Here is a 24,906-nt window from a genome sequence, read left to right on the forward strand (position 1 = left end):
CGCTCCTCTCTCCTCATCCTCAACTTCAGCAGTCAGCCGCACCAATGCCGATTGTCCAACAGCGCCGAAATCGCCACTGAACAAAACCGGGTTGTGAAAAATGCTGCCCATTACAGGCGCAAAAAACACAAGCGCCGACATTCCTCCCAATCAAAAGCCGAGAAGGCGCAACCACCAAGCACAGATACTTCTCCTTTGACGAACGTCATGGCCAAAAAACGCTCAAAACAGTCCATATCAGGTTCACGCGATGAAACAACAAACAACATGTGACAAAACAAAAGACAAAAACAACATTAAAAAAAAAAGAAAAAAGCAAGGCTCTTGAAGAGCACTTGCCGATGGCTGCCTACTCGGGCGCCATCTTGGAAAAAAAAAGTAAAAGTAGGCGGGGTACCCTGGTTGCCAGCCAATCGCAGACCACACATAGATGAACCCGTGAAAACCCACACAGGCATGGAGAGAACATGCAAACTCCACTCCTCTGCACTGTGTGCAGGATGTGCTAACCAGTCGACCAATGTGCCACCACATTCTTGTTTATTCATTCAATTCTGAAGATGTGTCAGATATATCAATCAATTCTATTCAGTGTTTGTATGTATCATTAAGGGGAAGAAAACAAATTACTTTTGCTGATAACAGTATACTTTATTATATCTGATAAGCTCAAAGAACCACATGCATCCATGCAAGAGAGGAACACAAAGACAATTATAATAACAACAGCGCCTTCCTTAGGTGGGGTTGGTCCATGTTGAGATGTGAAGAATGCAAAATGATCAGATTGGAATTGAACAGAGTTGGGCAGTGGGAAGATTTTAGAGAATATGTACTGTAATACTTATACCTACATTACTGAGTCATAGTCATGCGAACATCCATGTGGATTCATTCACTTCTCAGGATGTTACGTCTCATAAATTGTTTAAATATCCCTGTGAAGTGTTTCCCCCTTTAATCCTTCTTTGTGACAGCTCAAAAACAATTTTCAACTCATGTTCCTCAAATCTTCATGGATTGTGATTCATTACAATGCAACCAAATATAAGACAAGAAATCATTTTTTAGTCTCACAATGGAGAAATTCCCAATTCACAGCAGCAAAGTTATTAAAAGAAGAAGCAGAAGAACAAAATATAGGAGCTGCTGGAAAGATTGAATATGCATTTCATCACTTACATTTCTAAAATAAGCTTTTCTGCCTGTAACACTTGATCAATGTACTGTAATGGGTTTTGTTAAGACAAAAAAAAGACTATATTTCAATTTGATTGACAATTAGCTTGTATGCGTGACCCATCCCTCTACAGTATTAGTCCCTTAATTTGTGGTTCCACTACACATTAGTTCTATAGCATCTACAGCAAAGTCATTACTGTTCCTCAGAGTTCACTTTGTTCTGTTCGTGAAGGATCATTCACGAATGTCAAAATTAGTTCACTACATTAATGATGGGTGTTTCAATTCTGTGCTGTTGATGTACAGGTATGAGTTTCCATCGTTCAATTTATAACTATTAATTACAGTATTTATAATTTAAGCATTTTTATTTTTTTAATTTTGCTTTTCTGTTAGGAAATTTGAGTTGATGAATGAGCCTGGTTACCAAAGGCATAGTTCATTTCACAAGGTAAAATGCCATTTTGTTAAATTAATTCCTATTCCTTTTCATTTACTTGTGTATTCATTATTGACAGCTCTGACTTCACCCTTTTGAATATAATGGTGGCTTGTCTGAAATTCAAGAAAAGTTCAAGTGTGCCTTTGGGGGTTTACTCTGTTACATATTCTTCATAATGAGTAATGCAATTTGTTATCACTAATGTCATGAGCAAAATGCATCAAGGTATCGGCCGCAAAAAAACAAATAAATAAATAAAAAAGCAGCTACCCAACTCAAGAAAAATCTGTCTGGTTTCGCTTATCACTAAGTACATGGTGTACATTTACAGAGAAGTACATCAAAACCAACACCCATAGCCTAGATACTGTACATACAACGTGCAACACTGGACATTCATCAGAGACCACACAATTTTTCAATGGGCGAAGAAGGCTGACACGACGACTCACTAAGTGGTGGTGATCAGACGACACCCACGTTTTACACAGGACACACAAGCTACATCGGCAATAAATAGCTAAACATGTTTTGGGGATGTGAGAGGAAGTTGGAGAACCAAGAGAAAGCACATGCAACCATTGTAAATAACAAATCTGGATAAAGTGAAATAAGTTTGCACATGGGGTACATGCAAACTCCACACAGTAGGCATTGAGCTGAGATTTGAACCCAGAACCTCTCGAGTGTGAGGCCACCACGCTCCACTGTCTTGCCGAATCATTTTTTTTTCAAGTAGAGAAAACTGTTGTTTCACCTGAAACTAGTAATATCATGTTTATGTTGTTTTTCCTTTTCTTTTCTGCAACATTAAGTTAATAGCCTAAGTCACAGTTGTCAAACTCAAAGAGGCCAGATCCGGCCCGCAATTTTGGCCCATCAAAGCAAATCATGTTATCAACTTCTATGTTTTTGACATGACTGATTTCAAAACAAGTAATCCATCCGTTTTAATATGATAAGACAATTAACCCTTCCAGGGACAGCAGTTACAACAGTCGACAGCTTACCATGTTTTCAGATTACAGAGTGCATGAAAAGATGAAACATTTTTTTAGTTTCACTGTCATAACAGTCCTCCAAGGGAAGATATAACTTCAAAGTGGGCCGTGTCAAAAATGAGTTTGACACCCCTGGCAGAAGGCATCAAAATGGGCATTGCTAGCTTGCCTAGTTGTCATTGAATGGACTCCTGCAGGAGTTCAAAGGTCAGCTGTGTGATGTGTTTCCATGCTTCCCGGATGTGATGAGACTCAGTGGTGCGTGAGCAGATGGCAAAGCGCAGGACAAAGCGTCCAGTCAGATGACAAGGCACCAAGTGGATCTCTCTCCTCTTTGTGATCCTCTTCAGCAGATTCTGGTTCAGCTCATTGGAGCCCTTTGAGTGGTGAAAAACAAAACAACCGATGTGACTATTTGCAATGGCTCATATGACATTGAAGTCACTTAACTTTGCAGGTGATCACATGCTCAACGTACAATTTATTCACTTGTGTTTTTTCATTGGCAGGGTGGCAGGGTACATACAGGTCTTTCTCAAAAAATTAGCAAATTGTGATGATGTTCATTATTTTCTGTAATTTACTGATGCACCTTAGACTTACATACATTTTAGATTCGTGACACACAACTGAAGTAGTTCCTACCTTATCTTGTTTTAAGATTGATGATTTTGGCAAAAAATAAAAAATAAAAAATCCCTATCTAAAAAATAATGCTATATTTCATCCATCCATCCATCTTCTACCATCTTATCTGGAGTCGGGTCGCGGGGGCAGCAGCTTTAGCAGGGACCCCCAGACTTCCCTCTTCCCAGCCACTTCTTCCAGCACTCCCCGGGGGATATCGAGGCGTTCCCAGAACAGCTGGGTGACATACTCTTTCCAGTATGTCCTGGGTTGTCCCTGGGGTCTCCTCCTGGTGGTACGTCCCCGGAACACCTCACCAGGGAGGCGTTCAGGAGGCCTCCTAATCAGATGCCCGAGCCACCTCTTATTTCGCCTCTCAATGCGGAGGAGAAACGACTCGTTTCTGAGCCCCTCCCGAATGACCGAGCTTCTCACCTTATCTTTAAGCGAAAGCCCAGACACCCTTCAGAGAAAACTAATTTCAGCTGGTTTATCCAGGATCTCATTCTTTCGGTCACGACTCACAGCTCGTGATCATAGATGAGGGTCCTAGGTGAGTGGCCAGACAAAGCACGGATCAAAAGATCCCTCATGATGAGCAAAAAAAATAGCCTTCAGTTTCCCTTGCCCGGACGCGGTTCACCGAGGCCTCCCTCTGGAGCCAGGCCTGGAGGTGGCGCTCATTGGCGAATGCCTGGTGGCCGGGCCTACACCCATGGGTCAGCCCAAAGAGACAATGTGGGTCCCCCTTCCAGGGATGAGATTGGCTAGTGATGAAAAAATCTGAGAATCAGGCGGGGATCTGGGGGCTGCAGGGGCAATGCCCCAGATGGGGGCTCAGGGGCCAAAGCCCCCGTAAACAAATGACTTTTAGAGATTTTAAAGGCTTAAAACCATTTATTTTATCAACAAAATTTTCAATTTTAGTTGAGACACCACTCCCTATTTGCTTAAAAATTTGGGACTTTATACTGAAGTAAAAGTTTATTACGAGTACATACATTAGTTTATGGATTTCAGAAATTTTAAAGCCTTAAAACCATTCATTTTATCAACAAAATTTTACAATTTTTGTTGAAATACCAGTCCCTATTTGCTTAAAAAATTGGCACTTTATACTAAACGTGAAAGATGAAGTGTATTCAATGAACACACTACTTGAAACTTTCACAGAAAAAAAATCCCAGGATTGTTCACTATTCTTTCAAGTGAAAATTTGACATAGGGCTTTGAGCAATTTTGCTTATGCATTCCTGGTGAGCACCAACATGTAACTTCAAATTTGCTGCTCAAAATCAAAACTAAAAAAGGAAATACATTCCCTGCCGTGTTGAAGATTTGTTTATTACTTGTATTCATGAAATGTTGTGTAAATGTGATAAAAAAAAAGCTGTTGATTCTTATCTCATACAGTGATAGTGAAGTCCCAAAATGTTTACTATCTATGGGTTATGAATGTATTTTCCGTATAGAATGATATTGTCACACACTGTACACAGACCTTTACCAGCAACATCAAGCTTTTTCATGAAATCCGACACAAGCACAATCGTTCCTCTTGACTGGTTCCTACTGGGGACACCGTCCAGCTTTCTATCCCATCGAAACTTGTTTTTCAGAACCGCATCTATCTGATGCACATTAGCTTCGTCATGAGTCTCGATCACATTCGTCATTCGTTTAATAGAGGCTACATACACGAGTAATGTCAACACACTACATCCCTCGTGCAAAGCCATTCAGAATTCGTGGAAAAGGGTTTTTGGAAGGCGAACACGGATTGGTTGTGATTCTGCATTTGCCGATATAGCAACCAATCACAACAAGTAACATTGGTTTTAACCCAAATACGAAGTAATGACAAACTAACGCTCCACGAGGAAAAACGGTATTCAAAATGGATGCTTGCAAACTTTATTTGTAAACATTACAAGTCCCGAGTCTGCCGAAGACAAGTAAGTCCGGCAGCCCAGAAATAACACCAGGCCCTACACCCCGCCACTAAAATTTTCTCAATGGATTTGGAACAATATAAAAAATGGATATTTTGACTGAAAAAATGCAGAATTCCGCCAAAAAGCGGAAACATCTCATCCTTGCCCTTCTCATGGTCTCACCACCCATGGGAGGTGCCAAAGGAGTCGGGTGCAGTGTGAGCTGGGCGGCAGTCAATGGCGGGGACCCTCGTGGTCCGATCCTTGGCTAAAGAAGCTAGCTATGGAATGTCACCTTTCTTGCAGGGAAGGAGCCCGAGCTGGAGTCTGAGGTAGAGAAGTTCTGACTTGCTATAGTCGGACTTGCCTCCACACACAGCCTGGATTCTGGTACCAGGGGTTGCACTCTCTTCCACTCTGGAATTGCCCACGGCGAGAGGAACAGAGCAGGTGTGGGCATGCTCAGTGTCTGTTCATTGGGGTTCACACCGGTAGACGAGAGGGTTGTCTCCCTCCGTCTTCGGGTTGGGGTTCAGGTCCTGGATGTTGTTTGTGCGTACGCACCCAACAGCAGCTCAGCGTACCCACCCTTTTTGGAGTCCTTGGAGGGTGTGCTGGAGAGTACTCTGCTGGGGACTCCCTTGTTCTGCTGGGGGACTTCACTGCTCACGTGGGCAATGACTGAAAGGGCGTGATTGGGAGGAACGCCCCCCCACCGATCAGACCTCGAATAGTGTTTTGTTATTAGACTTCTGTGCTCGTCACGGATTGTCCATAACGAACACTTTGTTCAAACATAAGGGCGTCCATATGTGCACTTGGTGCCAGGACACCTTGGCCACAGTTAGATAATTGACTTTGTGGTTGTATCATCAGATTTGCGGCCGCATGTTTTGGAGACTCGGGTGAAGAGAGGGGCGGAGCTGTCAACTGATCACCACCTGGTGGGGAATAGGCTCTGATGGTGGGGGAAGATACCAGTCCGACCTGACAGACCCAAACGTATTGCGAGGGTTTGTTGGGAGCGTCTGGCAGAATCGCCTGTCAGAAGGAGTGTCAAGTCCCACCTCCGGCAGAGCTTTTCCCATGTCCCGAGGGAGGCGGGGGACATTGAGTCAGAGTGGACCATGTTCCTTGCCTCTATTGTTGAGGTGGTTGGTGCCTGTTGTGGCGTCAACCTATTGGGCCTTTATGGCCTTTGGGACCCCAGAGGTAGCTGATGGGTATCGATTGGCTAAGCGGAACGCAGCTTCAGTGATGGACGATGCAAAAACTTGGGCATGGGAAGACTTCGGTGAGGCCATGGAAGCCGACTTCCGGATGGCTTGGAGGAAATTCTGGTCCACCATCTAACGGCTCAGTGAATGGCACTGTGTACAGTGGGGATGGAGTGCTGCTGACCTTGACTCGATACGTTGTAAGTCAGTGGGCAGAGTACATCGAAGACCTCCTCAACTTCACCAGCATGCCTTCCTTGGAGGAAGCAGAGTCTGGGGACTCTGAGGTGGGCTATCCTATCTCTGGTTGAAGTCACCGATGTGGTTAAAAAGCTCCTCAGTCGCAAGGCCCCAGTGGTGGATGAGATCCGCCCGGAGTTCCTCAAGGCTCTGGATGTTGTGGGGCTGTCTGGTTGACACGCCTCTGCAGCATCGCGTGGTCATCGGGGAGAGTGCCTCTGGATTGGCAGACAAGGGTGGTGGTCCCTCTTTTTAAAAAGGGGGACCGGAGGGTGTGTTCCAACTATAGAGGGATCACACTCCTCAGCCTCCCTGCTAAGGTCTATTCAGGGGTGCTGGAGAGGAGGGTCCATCAGGAAGTCGAGCCTCAGATTGAGGAGGAGCAGTGTGGTTTATCTTAGCAGGGTCCTCGAGGGTATGTGGGAATTCGCCCAACCAGTCTACATGTGTTTTGTGGACTTGGAGAAGGGGTTTGACCGTGTCCCTCGGGGAGTTCTGTGGGGGGTGCTTCGTGGGAATGGGGTAACGAACCCCCTGATTCAGGCTGTTCGGTCCCTATACCACCAACATCAGAGTTTGGTTCGCATTGCCGGCAGTAAGTCGGAATCGCTTCCAGTGAGGGTTGGGGTCCGCCAAGGCTGCCTTTTGTCACCGATTCTGTTCATAGCCTTTATGGACAGAATTTCTCGGCGCAGCCGAAGCATTGAGGGGTCCGTTTTCGTGGCCTCAGTATTGCATCTCTGCTTTTTTCAGATGATGTGTTACTGTTGGCTCCTTCAAGCAGGGCTCTCCAACTCTCACTGGAGCGTTTCGCAGCCGAGTGTGAAACATTTGGGATGGAAATCTGCACTTCCAAATCTGAAACAATGGTCCTCAGTCGATAAAAGGTGGAGTGCCCTCTCTGGGTCAGGGAGGAGATCTTGCCCCAAGTGGAGGAGTTTAAGTATCTTGGGGTCTTGTTCACGAGTGTGGGCAGGAGGGAGGGGGGGATTGACAGGCGGATTGGTGCAGCGTCTGCTGTGATGCGGACGTTGCATCGGTCTGTCGTGGTAAAGAAGGAGCTGAGCCAAAGGGCAAATCTCTCAATTTACCGGTCGATCTACGTTCCAACCCTCATCATTGGCATATTTCACTCAACCAATAATAATTTTTAAAAATGTGTTTTTAATACAAAAGAAAAAGTTGACCGTCAGATAATTATGTTCAGTTATGCACTCAATACTTAGTCAGGAATCCTTTTCCAGGAAATGACTGCTTCAATGAGGCGTGGCATGGAAGCAATCAGCCTGTGGCACTGCTGAGGTGCTATGGAGGCCTTAAGCTCAGCCACAGTGTTGGGTCTGGTGTCTCTCAACTTCCTCTTCACAACATCTCACAGATTCTCTTAGGGTTCAGGTCAGGAGAGTTGGCAGGCCAATTGAGCACAGTAATACCATGGTCACGAAACCATTTACCAGTGGTTTTGTCACTGTGAGTAGGTGCCAGGTCGTGCTGAAAACTGAAATCTTCATCCCCATCAGGCTTTTCAGCTTATGGAAGCATGAAGTGATCGAAAATCTCCCAATAGCTAGCTGCGTTGAGCCTGCCCTTGATGAAACACAGTGGACCAACACCAGGAGCTGAGATTGCACCCCCGACAATCACTGACTGCGGATACTTGACACTGGACATTGCCACCCACGAAAATGTTCTCAACGGATTTGGAACAATATAAAAAAGTTCCATTTTGACTGGACAAAAAGCGGAAAAATCTCATCCCTGCTTATTCAGCGTGTTGTTTTCTATTTTTTTTTTCATTTCTTTCTAATTAAATTTCGAATTAAATTCTTGGGTTTGGATTTTATCACGTAAATTTCCACCCAAAATGCGACTTATACTCCAGTGCGACTTATGTATGTTTGTCCATGTGTTCTGCATTGAGTCGTAGGCTTTCCTGAAGTCAATCAAGCAGTGCACAGGTTGGACATCCTCTACATCAGGGGTGTCCAAAGTCGGTCCTCAAGGGTCGCTGTCCTGCCAGTTTTCCAGCTTTCCCAGGAGCAATGCATCTGACTTAAATCATCAGGATGGTTCTAATGCTCCTTCAGAGTTGACTGATGAGCTGATCATCTGAATCAGGTGTGTTACAGCCGGGAGAGAAGGAAAACAGGCAGGGTGGCAGCCCTCCAGGCCCAGAGCTGGACATGCCTGCTCTATATGGATGACACAAAGCTTTATGACAAGAACGAGTGTGACATTCACTCCCTGATTCACCTCACCAGGACATACAGCAATGACACCAGAATGTTTTTTGTACTATATAAATGTCTGAAGCACTCATTTAAGCTAAAATTGCTCCATGTATGGCACTTTGTATGCACCGATGGCTGTTTGAAAGTGCTCTATAAATACTGTTGACTTGACTTGACTAAAATGGTATCTAGGAAAGGGAAGGTGATCATTTGAATTATCTGAAAGCAGCACAATAGACAGCTACAAATACCTTGGAATTCTACAGGCAAATAGCAATCATGAAGTAAAATACCGAAGGAAGGTGATCGTGAATCATCAGCTGAATTGCCCAGGGATGACCTGCTTTGTGAATGCCTCAGGCAACAGACGCCCGTGATGGAAAAGAAGCCAATTGGATTGTCATTGAAAGACAAGCTCTTACATGGCACGTACCACTTCAAACTGAAGAAGTGACTGACATCCAGAAAACATTCCATTGGCTGGAAAAGGCTGTACTGAAAATCTTGCAAATCAGTGAATGTGAGGCTTTGGATAGCAACTGTTTGATGTGGATACACTGACATAAGTACACTTCATTTATCATAAAAAAAAATTGGGCTGTGACAAACCATAATTTAGTGCTGAAGGAAGCCTGGTTAAAATAACAATGACAAAGTGATGGACTGGCTGATGGACAAAACGGTACAACACTTTGATTTAGTCATGACAGGAGAGTGCTTAAACCAATGAAGACAGAGTGACGGACTGACGGACCCACTTCTGCCATTTTGTAGTCTGAATGCTGCTGGTTTGAATCTATTAAGGGTAGCTGCAATATTCAATTTAACCCGATTCATTAATCTCGTCAAGCGTATGATGGTTGTGTTTTTAATCAACCATTTTTGATGGCTGTGACTTAGACATTTGTACTAGCATGCTCAGGCAAGCGTTTGAAGGTGGGTTGTGGTCCAATACATTGGTCCACTGTTAATGTTGAACCCCGATATCTTACATCAAATAATAGCGGACACTCAGCCATAGTGTACACATTCCACTCAGAACTTTGATCTCAAATAACTAACCATGATAACAGTCTATATATGCTACAGCCCAATGCTATTGAAACATTTTTTTTCCCCCAAAAAAATATTTTTTAGTTGGGTGATCTTACCTTAAGCCTGAAGCAAACCAGACCCATGATCACGTCAGCACAGATCTCAAATCTCTTGTCTGCTCGTACCAGACTCTCAAACTCCTTGGCCAGGCTCACTTGCTGAAGAAAGAAACAATAGTTGTAATATAATTAATAGCAATAAATGTGTTAATCATTCAATATACATTGTAAATTATGATCTCAGGTACTTTTGTTGTTAACATGTTAAAGAAACATTACTCATGCAACATTAACTCATTCAATGTCATTCATTCATTGAATGAATGAATCATTCAATGTCAAAACATAAAAATGTGTTTTCAAAAACCCAATAATTTAGTGTCAACATGTATAAACGTGTTTTTGGTTGTTTTTTAAATTCAAAAATATGAATAAAGGGCTTTGCCCAACTCCTCATTCAGTAATGAGGCTGTGGGAATTATTTCAGTATGGTAAATCCCCACGATATGGCAGGAGTGGCTTTGATCAGATCTTGGTCGCACACAGTGTGAGTGGGTGTGGAGTGTGGTACGCCAGTCCTGTGGTACGCCTGTCCGAAGGCGATCGTACGTCACGTGGTCGCGAACTCTACAACCGAGTTTTTCAAATCCAAAAAAGATGATTCAGTTCCATTGTCATCTGTGATATTTTAGGTATAACAAATGCAAAAAAAATTGCATCAAAGTCAAAGTTCTGCTTGAAACGCATCTTTTCACAAAAAGCTCTTCATCAAAATTTTTCTTGGAAACGAGTATTGTCAAAAAAAAATGTTCAACTGCTGTTGACTAAAGAATGATAAAAGGTCGAAATGTACTTTTTTCCCGTCAACTTTCTTTTGGGAGGTACCATGCTTATTAGCTTGAAAACTTTTCTCTCTGGCTTGAAAAATTTGTCAAAATTGTCAAAAATGGCTGCCACTGGTTCTTCCAATTTCAGAAAAATCGGCTGGCATTGAATGGCTAAACCACTCCGGTGTGTCCACTGTGCACTGGTCTGAATATTATTAATGTTCAGGGTTTTGTTCCTTATATATATATAAAGTTTAATTCAGTGGTACTTAATCTGGGTTCGATCGAACCCCAGGGGTTTGGTGAATCGGTTTCCAGGGTTTGACGGAGCCTCTGCCATGGAGGGTAAGACACACGCGACTCAACATGTCAGTTATGACACACCCGCTTGGCCATCACTGGATACAGATGAGCACATTCCATTGCTTGTCCAATCAGTGCTGTGGGAAATTTAGTTTGCTGAGTAGTCAGCGTGAGACTGCTGTGATTAGAGGAGAGGGGAGGAGAGAAATTACATCTGTGCTATATGTTGCACAAAAAGCACATTCGACAATTAAGTTGACTTGACTTTATTGAATGTCAAACAATTAAAAAAACAAAAACTTATGTCTTGAAATTGTATTTACTTATTTCTGTTTCGGAGGGTGTTTCGGAAATACTGTATGCTACGAATTTGCATTTGTTCACTCCAACTAAAAGTTTGTGTTTTACCCAGTGTTGTGTCCAAGGACCGGCAACCCGAGGCCAAGGCCAAGGACTTGACTCCGAGGCCAAGGCCAAGGACTTGGAAAATTTTCAGAGGCAAGGCCAAGGCCAAGGACTTGAGAAATTTTCCGAGGCCAAGGCCAAGGACCAAAGACTTGCCTCCGAGGCCAGGGCCAAGGGCCAAGGACTGATTTGGAAACTGAGGCCTAGCCGAGAACATGTATAAAAGAATGCTATCATACCACTTGGCAGGTCTTAATGATTTGCAACACCCCTCCATCATAACCCTTTGCACTCCCTAACGCTTCAATGAAGTGTTTTTACAGTACAACAGTCAGGGTACGTGTTATTTATACAGAGAAAAAAATCATGGTACACATTTATGAATTAATGTTTTAGTGCAGTAGTTTCTATGAAGTAAATGACTTTGCATTGAAGTCAATCACTGACTGCAGAAAAAGCGGTAATCTCTCACTGATCATTTTACAGTTTACCGGCAGCGAGTCCCAGGGACTCGCTGATCAAAAAAGTATGAGTGCCATTATGGATTGAGAGAGTCCCAAATTTTGAATTCTGAAAGGGTCTACTTATTCAATTGCATATGATAATAACACAAACAAAAACATATACATACAATGATAAACAAACACTGCAAAAATTTAAATAATTCAGGAGCAGGCCTGAGGATTTGGGAAATTCATGGTAACCGTTTTTCGGTTCCGTCAGATTACCCAATGGGAAACCACGATAACAAATGTTGGGTTCCGTAAAAGTTCATCATGGGAACCCATTTTTCTATTATGTTTCAAGGGTCAATGTTTGAAAACGATGCATTAACAATGAACATTACATCAGCAGCTGTGTACTCCAGGTTTATTGCAAAAAATAAATGGATCAAAAACTGGTGTACTCATGTGGCTTCAGAGTATTTTTTCCAATCTCACACTGCAAAGATTAATTGACTAGTAATCATTAATACAGGTAAGTATTGATGTGGCTTGACATCCTCTTCCCAAGACGATGCATGTGTAATCTACGATCAATTTGACGAAAGAATTTAACACACATCATCATTAGTTCTACCAACAGTTATCATTAGCATTACTACACCTCGTGACGAATGTTTTATTCATAAAGTTACCATGCTACAACCAGTAAATTATAGAATAACCAATATTGTTTCAAAATATTTTTCACAGCGATTAGCCTACAAATCTAATGACCAATTTGCCTCGTAATCGTGCCTCGCGTCGTTTTTCGCTCTCGCGTTCTGTTCATACGTCACAGGTGAGTTTAGTGACACGCCCTTTGGACGATTCATACAAAAATTCAAACAAGCATTCCCATTTCTTAAATATCGTAATTAGTAGACCTTGGTGAGTTGTTTTCGCCGCCATCTCAAACTTTCATCCGAGCGATTCCTCAGTTTGCGGACTAAAATAACAATCCGCATGCGCACATAACGTCATCTATTGTGCCCACACCCCCAACACTGAAAACAAAACAAAACGAAAGTAAATTAGAAGAAACACACTCACACACCACACCACATCACAAACACACATACAGGCTAGTGATGGGAATTCCGGCTCCTTTTGGAGAGCCGGCTCTTTTGGATCGGCTCCCTAAAAAGAGCCGGCTCTTTCGGCTCCCAAATGGCTCCCAATGGCTCCTCAGTTTTTTTGTTGCTTAAATTAATTTACTACCAAAAATAACGTAATATTATGTGTAAAATGAATTACTAATGCAAAAAATAGAGAGTATATCAAATATTTATTTATACTCAACATGGAGTACAACATGGAGTGCTACAAAAATAAAAACAAAGTACAAAGACCCACCTCAAAACAAGGTCAACAAAAAGTTCCAATCTCTGAATATTTATATTTATAAGCTTTTAACTGTTTACAGTAAAACAACAAGTAAGCATTGAATACAACACAACAAATTATAACTTAAAATTTGTAAAACAAAAAGAAAAACGCAGCATCCAGGTAAAAGATTTAATATGTCTTTAGTGAAGATTGGCATTAAGAAAAACCAAGTGCCTCAGCTTTGAGGGGTTGATCCTGTTTCTCCTTTCTGTTAACATTTGCCCTGTTTTGGAAAAGATTCTTTCTGAGGGCACAGATGTTGCGACAACACACAGCCTCCGTGTCATCACATGTGTAAGACGTGGGTACAGTGAATCCTTGGCCTCCCACCAGCTCAAAGGCTCTGCACTTCTCTGGAAAAGGGGCTCCTCAAGATAGGATCTCACTTCCAGAATTGCATCTGATGAAGGATTCCGTCTTGTAGTGCTTCCAGTTACTCGTTCTTCAAAGAACCTCCAAACAGCAGATGCTTGTGGCTCTTCTTGTTGTTGCTCTGCTCCCTCTTCGCCTCCTGGCAGTGCAGTTGGCTGGCTGGCTCTTGCTGCTGCTGCAGTTATTCTTTGAAGAGCTTCATCAACCGCTCTATTGTCAGTGAAGGCCAGCTTCTTGAATCTTGGGTCAAGAATGGTGGTTTCTGACAGAACAGTGTTCCACTCCATTCTGTGGAATTTTCTGTCCATGGATGCACAGAGAGCATCCACTAACTCTTTCACTTTCCCTGTGGTTACGCTGGTCTGATGCTCAGCTGTCACTTTCTGAAGACCCTTGCACAGGATAGAGCTCTGGGTTGTACTTCTAGGCAGTTGTTGTGACATTGGAGCAGCAGCAACAGTTGCAGACACACTAGCACCTTCATTAACATCTGGTTCCCTTGCTTGTCTTTTCTCTCGCAATTGTACTGATGGGTGGACTTTTCTTATGTGCCTGTGCAGGTTATTTGTGGAGCCTGATTTATGGGATATTTTAACTTTGCAGAGTCTACACGCTGCCTTTGAACTATCAATAACATTGAAATGAGTCCAAATTTCACTGCGTTTTCTATCCATTTCTCACCTTTTCGCTTTCCACCGTGTTCTTTTTTTGCTAACTAGCTCTGTCGTCTCCTCGTCTGTCTCGTTCGCGCGCTGCTGTGTCTCTTCTCCTCTAACCCCTCCCACCTCTCTAAACTGTAGCGTGTGCGTGTGTGCGCGCGTGTGTGCGCGTGTGCGCGCGCGTGTGTGTGTGTGTGTGTGTGTGGACCCTCCCCTCCCCCGTCTACCACAGATCTTGACCAATCACGTGCGGCTTTAACCGAAGGGGGGGGGGGGGAACAACTGGAGAAACCAAAAAGGCGGCTCTAAGAGCCGGCTCGTTCACGAACGACACATCACTATAACCCTCCCGTTCCGGCTCCCAATGAGGAGCCGGCTCCCAATGAGGTGGGATCCGGCTCCCATCGTTTACTTCAAAGAGCCGGCTCTGGGAGCCGGATCGTTCGCGAACGACATATCACTAATACAGGCGCAGTGAAATCGTGTGGATCACAATTCAAGTGCGGTGACTTTTATAATAAAACTATTTTTCGGTACCGTGAAAATGACGCCACAGAAACGACACACTCCCGGTAACGATTGTTACCGTGAAATCCTCAGGCTTGCCTTAGTTTTTTTTGTTTGTTTGTTTTGACTGAGAAATTTCCTTGCGTCCCAAAAACGCACATTGTTTGGAACTGTGCGTCCCGTGGGAAAATTATGCGTCTAGAGGTAACGAGATGGATGAATCTCTAGCCATTCTCTGAGTAATACTATTATTACCACTATCACTAATACTACATTAATTAATACCTTCAACTTCACAATAATCCATCCATCCATCCATTTTCCGAAACACTTGATCCTCACGAGGGTCGCGAGGGACGCTGGAGCCTATCCCAGCCGTCTTCGGGCAGTAGGCGGGGGACACCCTGAATCAGTTGCCAGCCAATCGCAGGGCACACAGAGACGAACAACCATCCACGCCCACACTCACACCTCGGGACAATTTAGAGCGTCCAATCAGCCTGCCATGCATGTTTTTGGAATGTGGGAGGAAACCGGAGCACCCGGCCTGGGGAGAACATGCAAACTCCACACAGGTACCTCTGCACTGTGAAGCCGACGTGCTAACCACTGGACTACCAGGCCGCCCCTTCACAATAATAATAATAAATAATTAAATCGACCATGATTTTAAACTATGTATTATCAATATTCATTATTCCAAACATGAGAAAGCATTCAGCAAACATAACTGGAATCGAGTAAAAGGACTCCAAATCCCAACGGCCAAACCCGGAAGTGAAGTGCCATTATTGACTCCAGCTGTAACGCAAATTACTTGGTTCAAACAAACATTTTAGTGCAACTGCACAAGCGTGACGACTGTGCAAAAATAACTACCGTATTTTCACGACCATTCGACGCACCGTATGGTTGGGCGCAGTCTCATTAAAGGGTGCTATTTCTGTATTTTACACATAGACAAAACGCACTGTATTATTGGCCGCAGTTTTAAAGTGGTAAAACATACACCAGCTTAAACATACGGCATGCATGCGCGCACGCTAAAAACGTGTTACCTTGAAGCATACGTTAGCATGCCATGACATAAAGATACAAGCTAAAAAGGCAACAGAAGCAAAACTGAGTTCCGTTGTATTTTATTTAGCCATCGTACAATGTACTCACGTTTTTCGATCAATCATCACCCAGAAATCCATCAAAGTCCTCATCCTCTGTATCAGAATTGAACAATTGTGCAAGTACTGGTAATCCATCAAAAACGCCGCATTCCCTCTCGTTGTCAGAGTCACTCTCATTGCCATGTGGCTCCACAGAAATGATGCCGGCTTTGCCAAAAACTCGAACAACAGTGCAAGCAGACACGTTCGTCCAAGCAGCCACAATCCATTCGCAAATTGTGGCATAACTCGCCCAGCGCTGCCTCTCACTCTTTGTAAAGTTGTGTATGCCATCGATCATCCATTGTTCCCATGCCGTTCGCAACTTTACTTTGAACGCCCGGTCGCAACTTTACTTTGAACCCCCGATTGATGCAGATGTCCAGCGGTTGGGAATTTATTCTCGCCCGGTCGCAACTTTACTTTGAACCCCCGGTTGATGCCGATGTCCAGCGGTTGGAGATTCTCCAACCAACGCTTTCCTTCACCAGAATCCGTCCCCAAAGCTGATGGTCCTGGCCCACCCGCGCATTGAAATCCCCCAGAACCAAGAGTTTATCCTGGGGGTTGACGCGGAGGATCAGGCCACGCAGCGCGGCATAGAAGGACTCCTTCGCCTCCTCCGAGGCGTCCAGGGTAGGTGCATAGGCGCTGATGATCACAAGGGATTGGGATTGACACAGAGGTAGGGTGATGGACATGAGTCTCTCAGAAGTTCTTACGGGGATGATGTTGTGATCCCTAACCAGACGTGACTTAACGCAGAACCCTACACCGTGAATTCTTCTCTCCTCCACAGCTCGTACGCTCCAGAAGAAGGTGTACCCGTGCCGAGGCTCCTCGATCTGCCCGGCACCAGGGAGACGGGTCTCGGAGAGTGCCACAATGTCCAGGCCGAGCTTCTGAATCTCAAGGGCGATGAGGGCAGTCCTGCGCTCCGGTCTTTTTGCTCTTGACAAAAACAATTGGTACCTCCCATCAGGGTTCGTACATTCCAAGCGCCGATTTCCAGGAAAGCAGTCCGGTTATTGTATTTGTATTAGTTTCCCCCGCATGAAGGATGAATCTGCTGGAGGCGGGTCTCCAGCCGATCGGTGGCGGTGATGGGCGTGTTTAGGCCGCCTTTTATTGGCCCTTCCTCGGATTGAGGGGAGCAGCGCTACGACTAAAGAGTCCTGCTCCACCACCGTGGTCCGATCACCAGTTCGCAAGGGGAGCGACCATCGTGCCACAAGCCGCCGACGTGTGGTTGTGGAACTAGGGACGTGGGCCCCCATCTGAGCCTGTCCCCGACGCCCCGCGCCATCGCCGCCGGACCTCTTGAGGTTAAGGGGATCGGGAGAAGGGGGGAACGGGTTGAGGGGGCAGGAGGGGGAGGGGGGATAATCGCCATCCTGGGGGCTATGTAGCCTGAGGGAGGGGGACGGGTCGCGACCCCGCCCCCGCACCTCGACCCCGTTACCAGGGTCCACGGCAGCGCGGTGGCCGACGGTGGTGGTCCAGGGGGTCTGCAGCACCCGAGGTTGGACCGTGGGAGCGCCGGGCCCGGTGTTTTATTTTGAAGGGTGGGCATTCCTTCATAACCCATAGGGATGGTCGGCTTGGGGATCCGGTCCGCTGACTTGCTAGGCGCTTAACGGCAGGACTGCGGTGGATTTGTATACCGCGGTCCCGTGGTATTTTGCTGACCCCAAGGTCATTACCACTTCGCACCAACTCTCCAGTGATGGAAAGTCCCGTCAATTCGGCGTGGAGGCTCCCTTACGGACTTCACTGCGATCCACTAGGAATTGGCGAAGGTTTGATCCGCACCTTTGAGCCTAGGGATCGCAGATCTTTTGTGAAGTTCGACCGACCGACCGACCAGCGGTTGGAGTTCTTTAGTCAAGCCTCCGGGAGTAACGGCAATATCAGAGTCCATTTGCTCGTCTTGGTTTTTCACCGCTGCTGTGAGATGGGCACGCATGCCAAAAGCATAACCGATGGCTTGAAGTTTGAACTGAGCTTCGTAGGCGTGTCTATTTGTAGAATTTATTTTCGGGGGTTCTTAGAAACCAAAACCGAAGTTGTTTTGCAACAATGCACATAGCCACAATCTATACAGGTGTTGGTACCTGTTTGGAGCGTCCCTTTAGCGTCCACTTACACGCCCACCCTTCACTCATTGGCGGACTTCTTCCCCGCATGCCTGTCCTCACTCACGTCTGCCTTCTCTCTCTCCCTCTCCCCCCCTCACTCTCTCCCCCCCCCCCCCCCCCCTCTCTCCATATATGTATATATACACGAGAGAAGAGTTGCTTGGCATTAGGGAGTCTACGCTCTGACTTTTTTCACCAGCACACAAAACCCACAAAGGTTTTCGATGTTAATGAAGAGCGGAGAGGCTGCACTGTACGAAGCATGGAAATGCCGCCGAAGGAGGGGGAAGCGTGTCGGTGCGCTAATCAAACTACAGCAGTGTGGATTTCGAACCCTGCTCCGATCAATTCATCTTGCTCATACACATTCTCCGCTAAACAGGATGGATGAACCTCTTACGAGGATCAACAAAACCTTTGCATCTTCTGTTGCACTCTGTTTCACAGAAACCTGGCTCAGAAACTGCCACCCGTACGCTGAGCTGCATCAACCCAGCTTTCGTTTCCTTCGAGCCGATCGAGACACGGCACTATTAGGAAAATCAAAATGTGGTGGAATATACTTCTACATCAATGAAGAATGGTGCACTGACATCAAGAAGCTCAACGCACACTGCAGCCCGGATTTGGAGTTGCTGTTTCTAAACCGTAAGTAATCCTCCTCCATACATCCCACCGCAAGCTAACACAAACGCAGTGCTACAAATGCTGGCTGACCAAGTAAACAAACTTGAGCTATGGCATCCAGAGGCACTGCTTATTATTTTGGGTCATTTTAAGACAGCACAACTTAACTATGAACATTCCAGACATAGGCAGCACATTGAGCGTTTCACCAGAGAAGGCAACATTGTAGAGTCTACCATTGCTACAAGACACTTAAAGACGCATACCAATCTGTTTCCCATGTAGCACTGGACCACTGTTTAATACACTTAATCTCTACATACAGGAACAGATTCAAACGTGTAAAACCGGTTGTCAAGACTGAAGAGATGGACCGATGATGCAAAGCTGGCCCCAAAAGAATGCTTGGACTGCACCCACTGGGGCATCTTTGGAACTTCAACTGGCAGCCTGGACAAATACTGTACACAGAAAATGTAACAGTATACATCAGTTTCTGTGAAGACGTGTGCCCTTTATATCGCACTTTCACAACAGCGGCAGCTGTAACAAAGCGCTTAACAAAACGGTGAACAAGTTAACAAGTAAAATAATAAACACAACACATAACATAAAACACGGACAGTCATACAGTCTGAACTAACCACTATTCCGTCACACGTTTTGTTGTTTGAAGCAGTTTGAGATGAAAGAGGAGAGAATCAAAGTGTCCTTTAACCAGTGGATCAGAGACGTCATGCTCAAAATGTGCACACGTCGGCTACAAGCTGAGTTTCAAAGTCAACAAGAAGCTGTAGCATCCATTGATGAAAAAACAGATTGGTTCACTTCTCCTGTCCCATGGAAATTCAATTCAATTCCAAGCAGCGACTCTCGGTTCCAAATACGCATCGGCGCTCTGTGCCGACCCTCCTCTCTCCTCATCCTCAACTTTAGCAGCCAGCTGCACCAATGCCGACTGTCCAACAGCGCCGACATCTCCACTGACCAAAACGGGGTTGTGAAAAATGATGCCCATTACAAGCATAAAAAACACAAGCACCCCAGGTCTGTCCAGCACCGACAGTCAATGGCGCCGACATTCCTCCCAATCAAAATCTGTGCTGGTACAGGCGTGCAGCTGAGAAGGCGCAACCACCAAGCAAAGATACTTCTCCTTTGACGAATGTCGTGGCCAAAAACGCTGAAAACAGTCCATATCAGGTCCACACGATGAAACAACAAACAACGTGACAAAACAAAAAGACAAAAGCAACAAAAAAGAACAAAAAAGCAAGGCTCTTGAAGAGCACTTGCCAAAGGCTGCCTACTCGGGGGGCCATCTTGGGAAAAAAAACAAGATTAATACCTTGAGGCTTTGATGAAAATGTTACAGGTTGGAGTCATTTCATGGCATCCGTGCACTACTTTAGGCGCTGTTCGGGCCTGAATCATAATTTTGACAAAAACAATTGGTACCTCACAGTGGTCACTGCTCGGGCCCTAATTCATTATATATTATCTATCAGGACTTTTCTTTGAGGCGCATCCTTTAGAGCAGGGTGACTGACAAACCACGTTGACCGAAGACCTACTTTTCAATCGACTAGTCTCCCGATCTAGACCCGTTAGCGCACACACATACACACACACTTAAATACGCACACACTTACACGTGCATGCTACAACGAGCAACAGCCCCAAAGATGAACGAGAAACGGGGCGCACTTTTGCAGCATGTTACTGATCGTAGCTCATGAGTACCGTTTAAAAATGCTTCTTTCGGCCCTCCAGGTTCCCATTCTTTGCCAGTACCCCCAGTGAATTGTACATAAAACGCCATTTTTTCAACAACAGCCACCTGCCTGGCATCCCGTCCTGAAAATAGAAATGTCTGTCGCAGGCTATGACGCAAAACTTTGTTGACAGAAATTTTGAAATTTTATATTGATTCAACACATTTTTACAGCATTGAAAAATGTTTAGAATGTTTGTGTCATGGTTGTCCTCCTGCAGAAACCTTATTAAAATAAAAAAGTATTTCCCTTTCGCAACCTGCGGCTCCAGTTGCCAACCCCCGGCCAAGAAGCACAAATGAACCAGTTGCTGAGGGATGCAACTCACCCAGGATAGCTAACCGAAGGGCGAACGGTCCTGATCATGAAGGATCCCTCAAAGGGTGCAATCCCATCCAAATATCGGCCAATAACCTATCTCTCCACAACATGGAAGCTCATGTTTGGCATCATTGCGGCTAAGATTAGTGGAGACATTGTTCAACACATGAGCAAAGCACAGAAGGGCATTGGTAGTGATATCAGAGGAGCCAAACATCATCCTGGTTGACAGAACAGTCGCACAAGACTGGAGGTCCCGACATACCAACCTGTGCACAGCCTGGATTGATTACATGAAAGCCAATGACTCAATGCCACATACATGGATCACTGATTGCTTGGAGTTGTATAAGGTGAACAGGACCCTAAGAGCCTTCGTTGCAAACTCGATGAGGATGTGGAAAACCACACTTGAAGCCAATGGCAAGCCAATGAAGGGGATATAGGCTCCCTTATTCACATAACCAGGATCGACAGCAGTGACATCGGGCAGTGACATTCGGGCTAGAGAAATGTAGTCGGATGGTGACTAAGAGAGGCAAGGTAGTCCACACTGAAGGGGTCTCACTCCCTGAAGGAACAATAGCAGACATTGAGGACAGCTACAGGTACCTCGGTGTACCACAAGCCAATGGCAACCTCGAACTCAGAGATGAGAGTGGCTAGTGATGAAAAAAATCTGAAAATCAGCCGGGGGGCTGGGGGCCGCAGGCCCCCACTGCGGTGCAGGGGCAACGCTCTGGATAGGGGTCCAGGGCGCAAAGCCCCCGGAAGCTAATGGGTTTTAGAGATTTTAAAGTCTTAAAACCATTAATTTTTATCAACGAAGGTTTACATTTTTTGTTGAAATACCATCCTCTAGTTGCATATAAAATTGACACTTCATACAAAAGTAGAAGATTATTTGGAGTACATACATTAGTTTATGGATTTTAGAGTTTTTAAGCCTTAAAACCATTTCATTTTATCAAATTTTTTTTTACAATTTTTGGTGAAATACCATTCTCTATTTGCTTACAAAACTGGCACTTTGTACTAAAAATGCTAAAGATGAAGTGCATTCAATGTACACACTACTTGAAACATTCACAGAAAAAAATCCCAAGATTGTTCACTCTTCTTTCAAGTGATAATTTGACATAGGCCTTGTGCAATTTTGCTTATGCCTTCCTGGTGAGCACCTGCTCAAAATCAAAACTAAAAAAGGAAACACAATCCTGGCCATATTTAAGATTTGTTAAGATAAGATAAGATATCCTTTATTTGTCCCACAATGGGTTAAATTTACAGCCTCCAGCAGCAAGAATGTATGTAGAAAGAAGAAGAGAAAAAAACAACAACAACAAACATCTTTCAATTAAATACAATATGAACACAAATGGATAAATCGCAGTACTATTTACAATTTACCTTCACATCATTTAATTATTATTATTATTATGATTGTTATTTTTTATTCATCAGCCTGACAGCAGTCGGTAGGAACGAGCGTCGGTATCTCTCCTTCTTGCAGCGCGGGTGTAACAGTCTCTGGCTGAAGGAGCTACCAAGTGCTGTCAGGGCGGGCTGGAGGGGGTGGGAGGGATTGGCCATCATAGCTTTTAGCTTAGTTAGCATCCTTCTGTTGCCCACCTCCTCCAGAGTGTCAAGGGAGCAACCCAGGACAGAACTGGCCTTCCTGACCAGTCGCTCCAGTCTCTTTCTGTCCCGGGCCGAGATGCTGCCTGACCAGCAGACAATGCCATAATAGATGGCCGAGGCCACCACCGAGTTATAGAACGTCTTAAGGAGTGACCCCTGAACCCCAACAGACCTCAGTTTCCTGAGTAGGAAGAGTCGGCTCTGTCCTTTCATGACTTGTTTTCATAAAATGTTGTGTAAATGTGGTAAAAAGCTGTTGATTACAGTTACATACAGTGATAGTGAAGTTCCAAATTGTTCACTACATATGGGGTTATGAATGCATTTCATCCTTTAAAGTGGATGTCGATTTACAGTATGTACAACTATGTACAGTTTCATGATGTAGAATGTTTATTTTCTCTTCATTGTAAGCTTTTTAGCACGAGCTAAAAGCTTGTTGGTCCTCCCCGTCTTTTTTATTCTCTTTTTAGCCAACTCATCTATTTTTTCACATGCTCCAGCCTTGCTTTCACAACAAGTAAGACATTGGTTTTAGCCCATACATGAAGTAATGACAAACTAAAGCTTTGCGAGAAAAAAAAAAACGATGTTCAAAATGGATACTTGCAAACTTTATTTGTCAACATTACAAGTCCTGAGTATGCGGAAGACAAGTCCGGCAGCGCAGAAATAACACCAGACCCTAACCCCCCCCCCCGACCCCCTCAAGATTTTCTCAACGGATTTAGAACAGTATAAAAAAGGTCTATTTTGACTGGAAAAAAACGGAATTCCACCAAAAAGCGGACACATCTCATCCCTGCGAACTGGCAAAAAGGAAAGCGGCTACAGTCAAATACCTCCAGCGGGTGAGGCAAGTCCTAAGAAGCCAGCTCACTGGCAAGAACAAGAAGATAACCTGCAGGAATAATAAGGTGGCCAAAGGAAGAGATTCAGACCACGGACGTTAAGACCCGAAAGCTCCTAACCATGGAGGATTCCATCCCAAATCCAGCACCTGAACTGAACGCAAGCCGTAAGGAAGGAGGCCGGGGACTAGTGAGTGTGAGAGCCACTGTCCAGGATGAAACATCCAAGCTCCATGAATACATCAAGTAGAAGACTCCAATGGATGACGTACTCAGAGAATGTCTCAGAGAATGGGGAACAGAGGATGAGGCGCTGGAAGAGGGACCATCATGGGAGGACAAGCCCCTACACGGGATGTACGACCGGACCATAACTGAAGTGGCCGATCTCAAGAAGTCCGATCAGTGGCTAGAGAGGGCTGGCCTGAAGGACAGCACAGAGGCACTCATCCTGGCTGCTCAGGAGCAGGCCCTGATCACCACAGCCATTGAGGCCCAGGTATACCACACCAGACAAGACCCAAGGTGTCGGTTGTGCAAAGAAGCACCAAGATGCTGACAGGGAAAGCTTAAATGGAACGCCATAACCAATTGCCTGGCATGTCTACCGAAACATCTGTGCGGAGTATGGACTGGAAACCCCAAGGTCAAAATGGGAAACACCTCCGAAGGTGGTGGAGAATGACAGAGCGAAGATCCTGTGGGACTACCAGATCCAGACTGACAAGATGATAATGGCGAACCAACCAGATATCGTGATCATAGATAAAGGGCAGAGGAAAGCCGTTGTAGTGGATGTGGCAATCCCAAGTGATGGAAACATCAGAAAGAAGGAACATGAGAAACTAGAGCAATACCAAGGGCTCAGAGAGGAGCTGGAGAGAGCCTGGAAGGTAAAGGGGGAATTTTTAATGATTTTTTATATATTGTATTTCAACTGTGAAAATCTTGAATTTCTGGCAAGTGGCAAATTTTGGGATCTGTAAAAATACCTTACACCCAAACTTCAACATGTTCAGGTCATTCAAGACATCATAGTTTGCATTCACCAAATTCAAACACATTTCAAAAAGCCAAAAGTTCAAAACTTTTAAATATTCACCTACGGTTTCCATTTTTTTTGACTGATTGAAACCATTCCCACTTCAACATGATCAGCCTTTCCCTCTATTGTATAGCATTCCAATGTACTCAATATAATTTCAGATCATTTGATTTCATTCCAAATAATTTCACATTTATTCAGCCTTTACATGTTTCTCCAGGAATTGCATTGTCCAGTTAGGGTATTGTGATGTTTTTTTTTTAACAATTATTTTTCTACTTATATTATCCTTAATTATCCCGCCTCCTTTTCTGACATGCATATACTCCTACATCACGCCAACCGGGGTACTATTTTTCTCACTCTGCATACTGGCAATTTTCCCACAATTTAATATTTTATGTTAGAAATTTTCCAATTCATTCCTAATTTGACT

At 44.6% G+C, this 24,906-nt stretch overlaps 1 protein-coding gene across 2 annotated transcripts in view; it reads right to left on the reverse strand.

Annotated features, from left to right (window-relative positions):
- Window positions 1-630: 630 nt before the first annotated feature.
- The window catches only part of ddc (dopa decarboxylase), a 113,049-nt gene continuing 88,773 nt past the window's right edge, over window positions 631-24,906 (reverse strand). For both annotated transcript variants that reach the window (XM_052064750.1, XM_052064749.1), the window contains 2 exons: window positions 10,026-10,127; window positions 631-3,002 (listed from right to left, as the gene is read on the reverse strand). In XM_052064750.1, the coding sequence (XP_051920710.1) occupies window positions 2,802-3,002; window positions 10,026-10,127 (303 nt within the window). In that variant the 3' untranslated portion in view covers window positions 631-2,801. The remainder of the gene's footprint in view (window positions 3,003-10,025; window positions 10,128-24,906) is intronic.

The sequence above is a fragment of the Hippocampus zosterae genome, chromosome 5 (assembly GCF_025434085.1).
Source record: "Hippocampus zosterae strain Florida chromosome 5, ASM2543408v3, whole genome shotgun sequence".
NCBI classification, from domain to species: domain Eukaryota; kingdom Metazoa; phylum Chordata; class Actinopteri; order Syngnathiformes; family Syngnathidae; genus Hippocampus; species Hippocampus zosterae.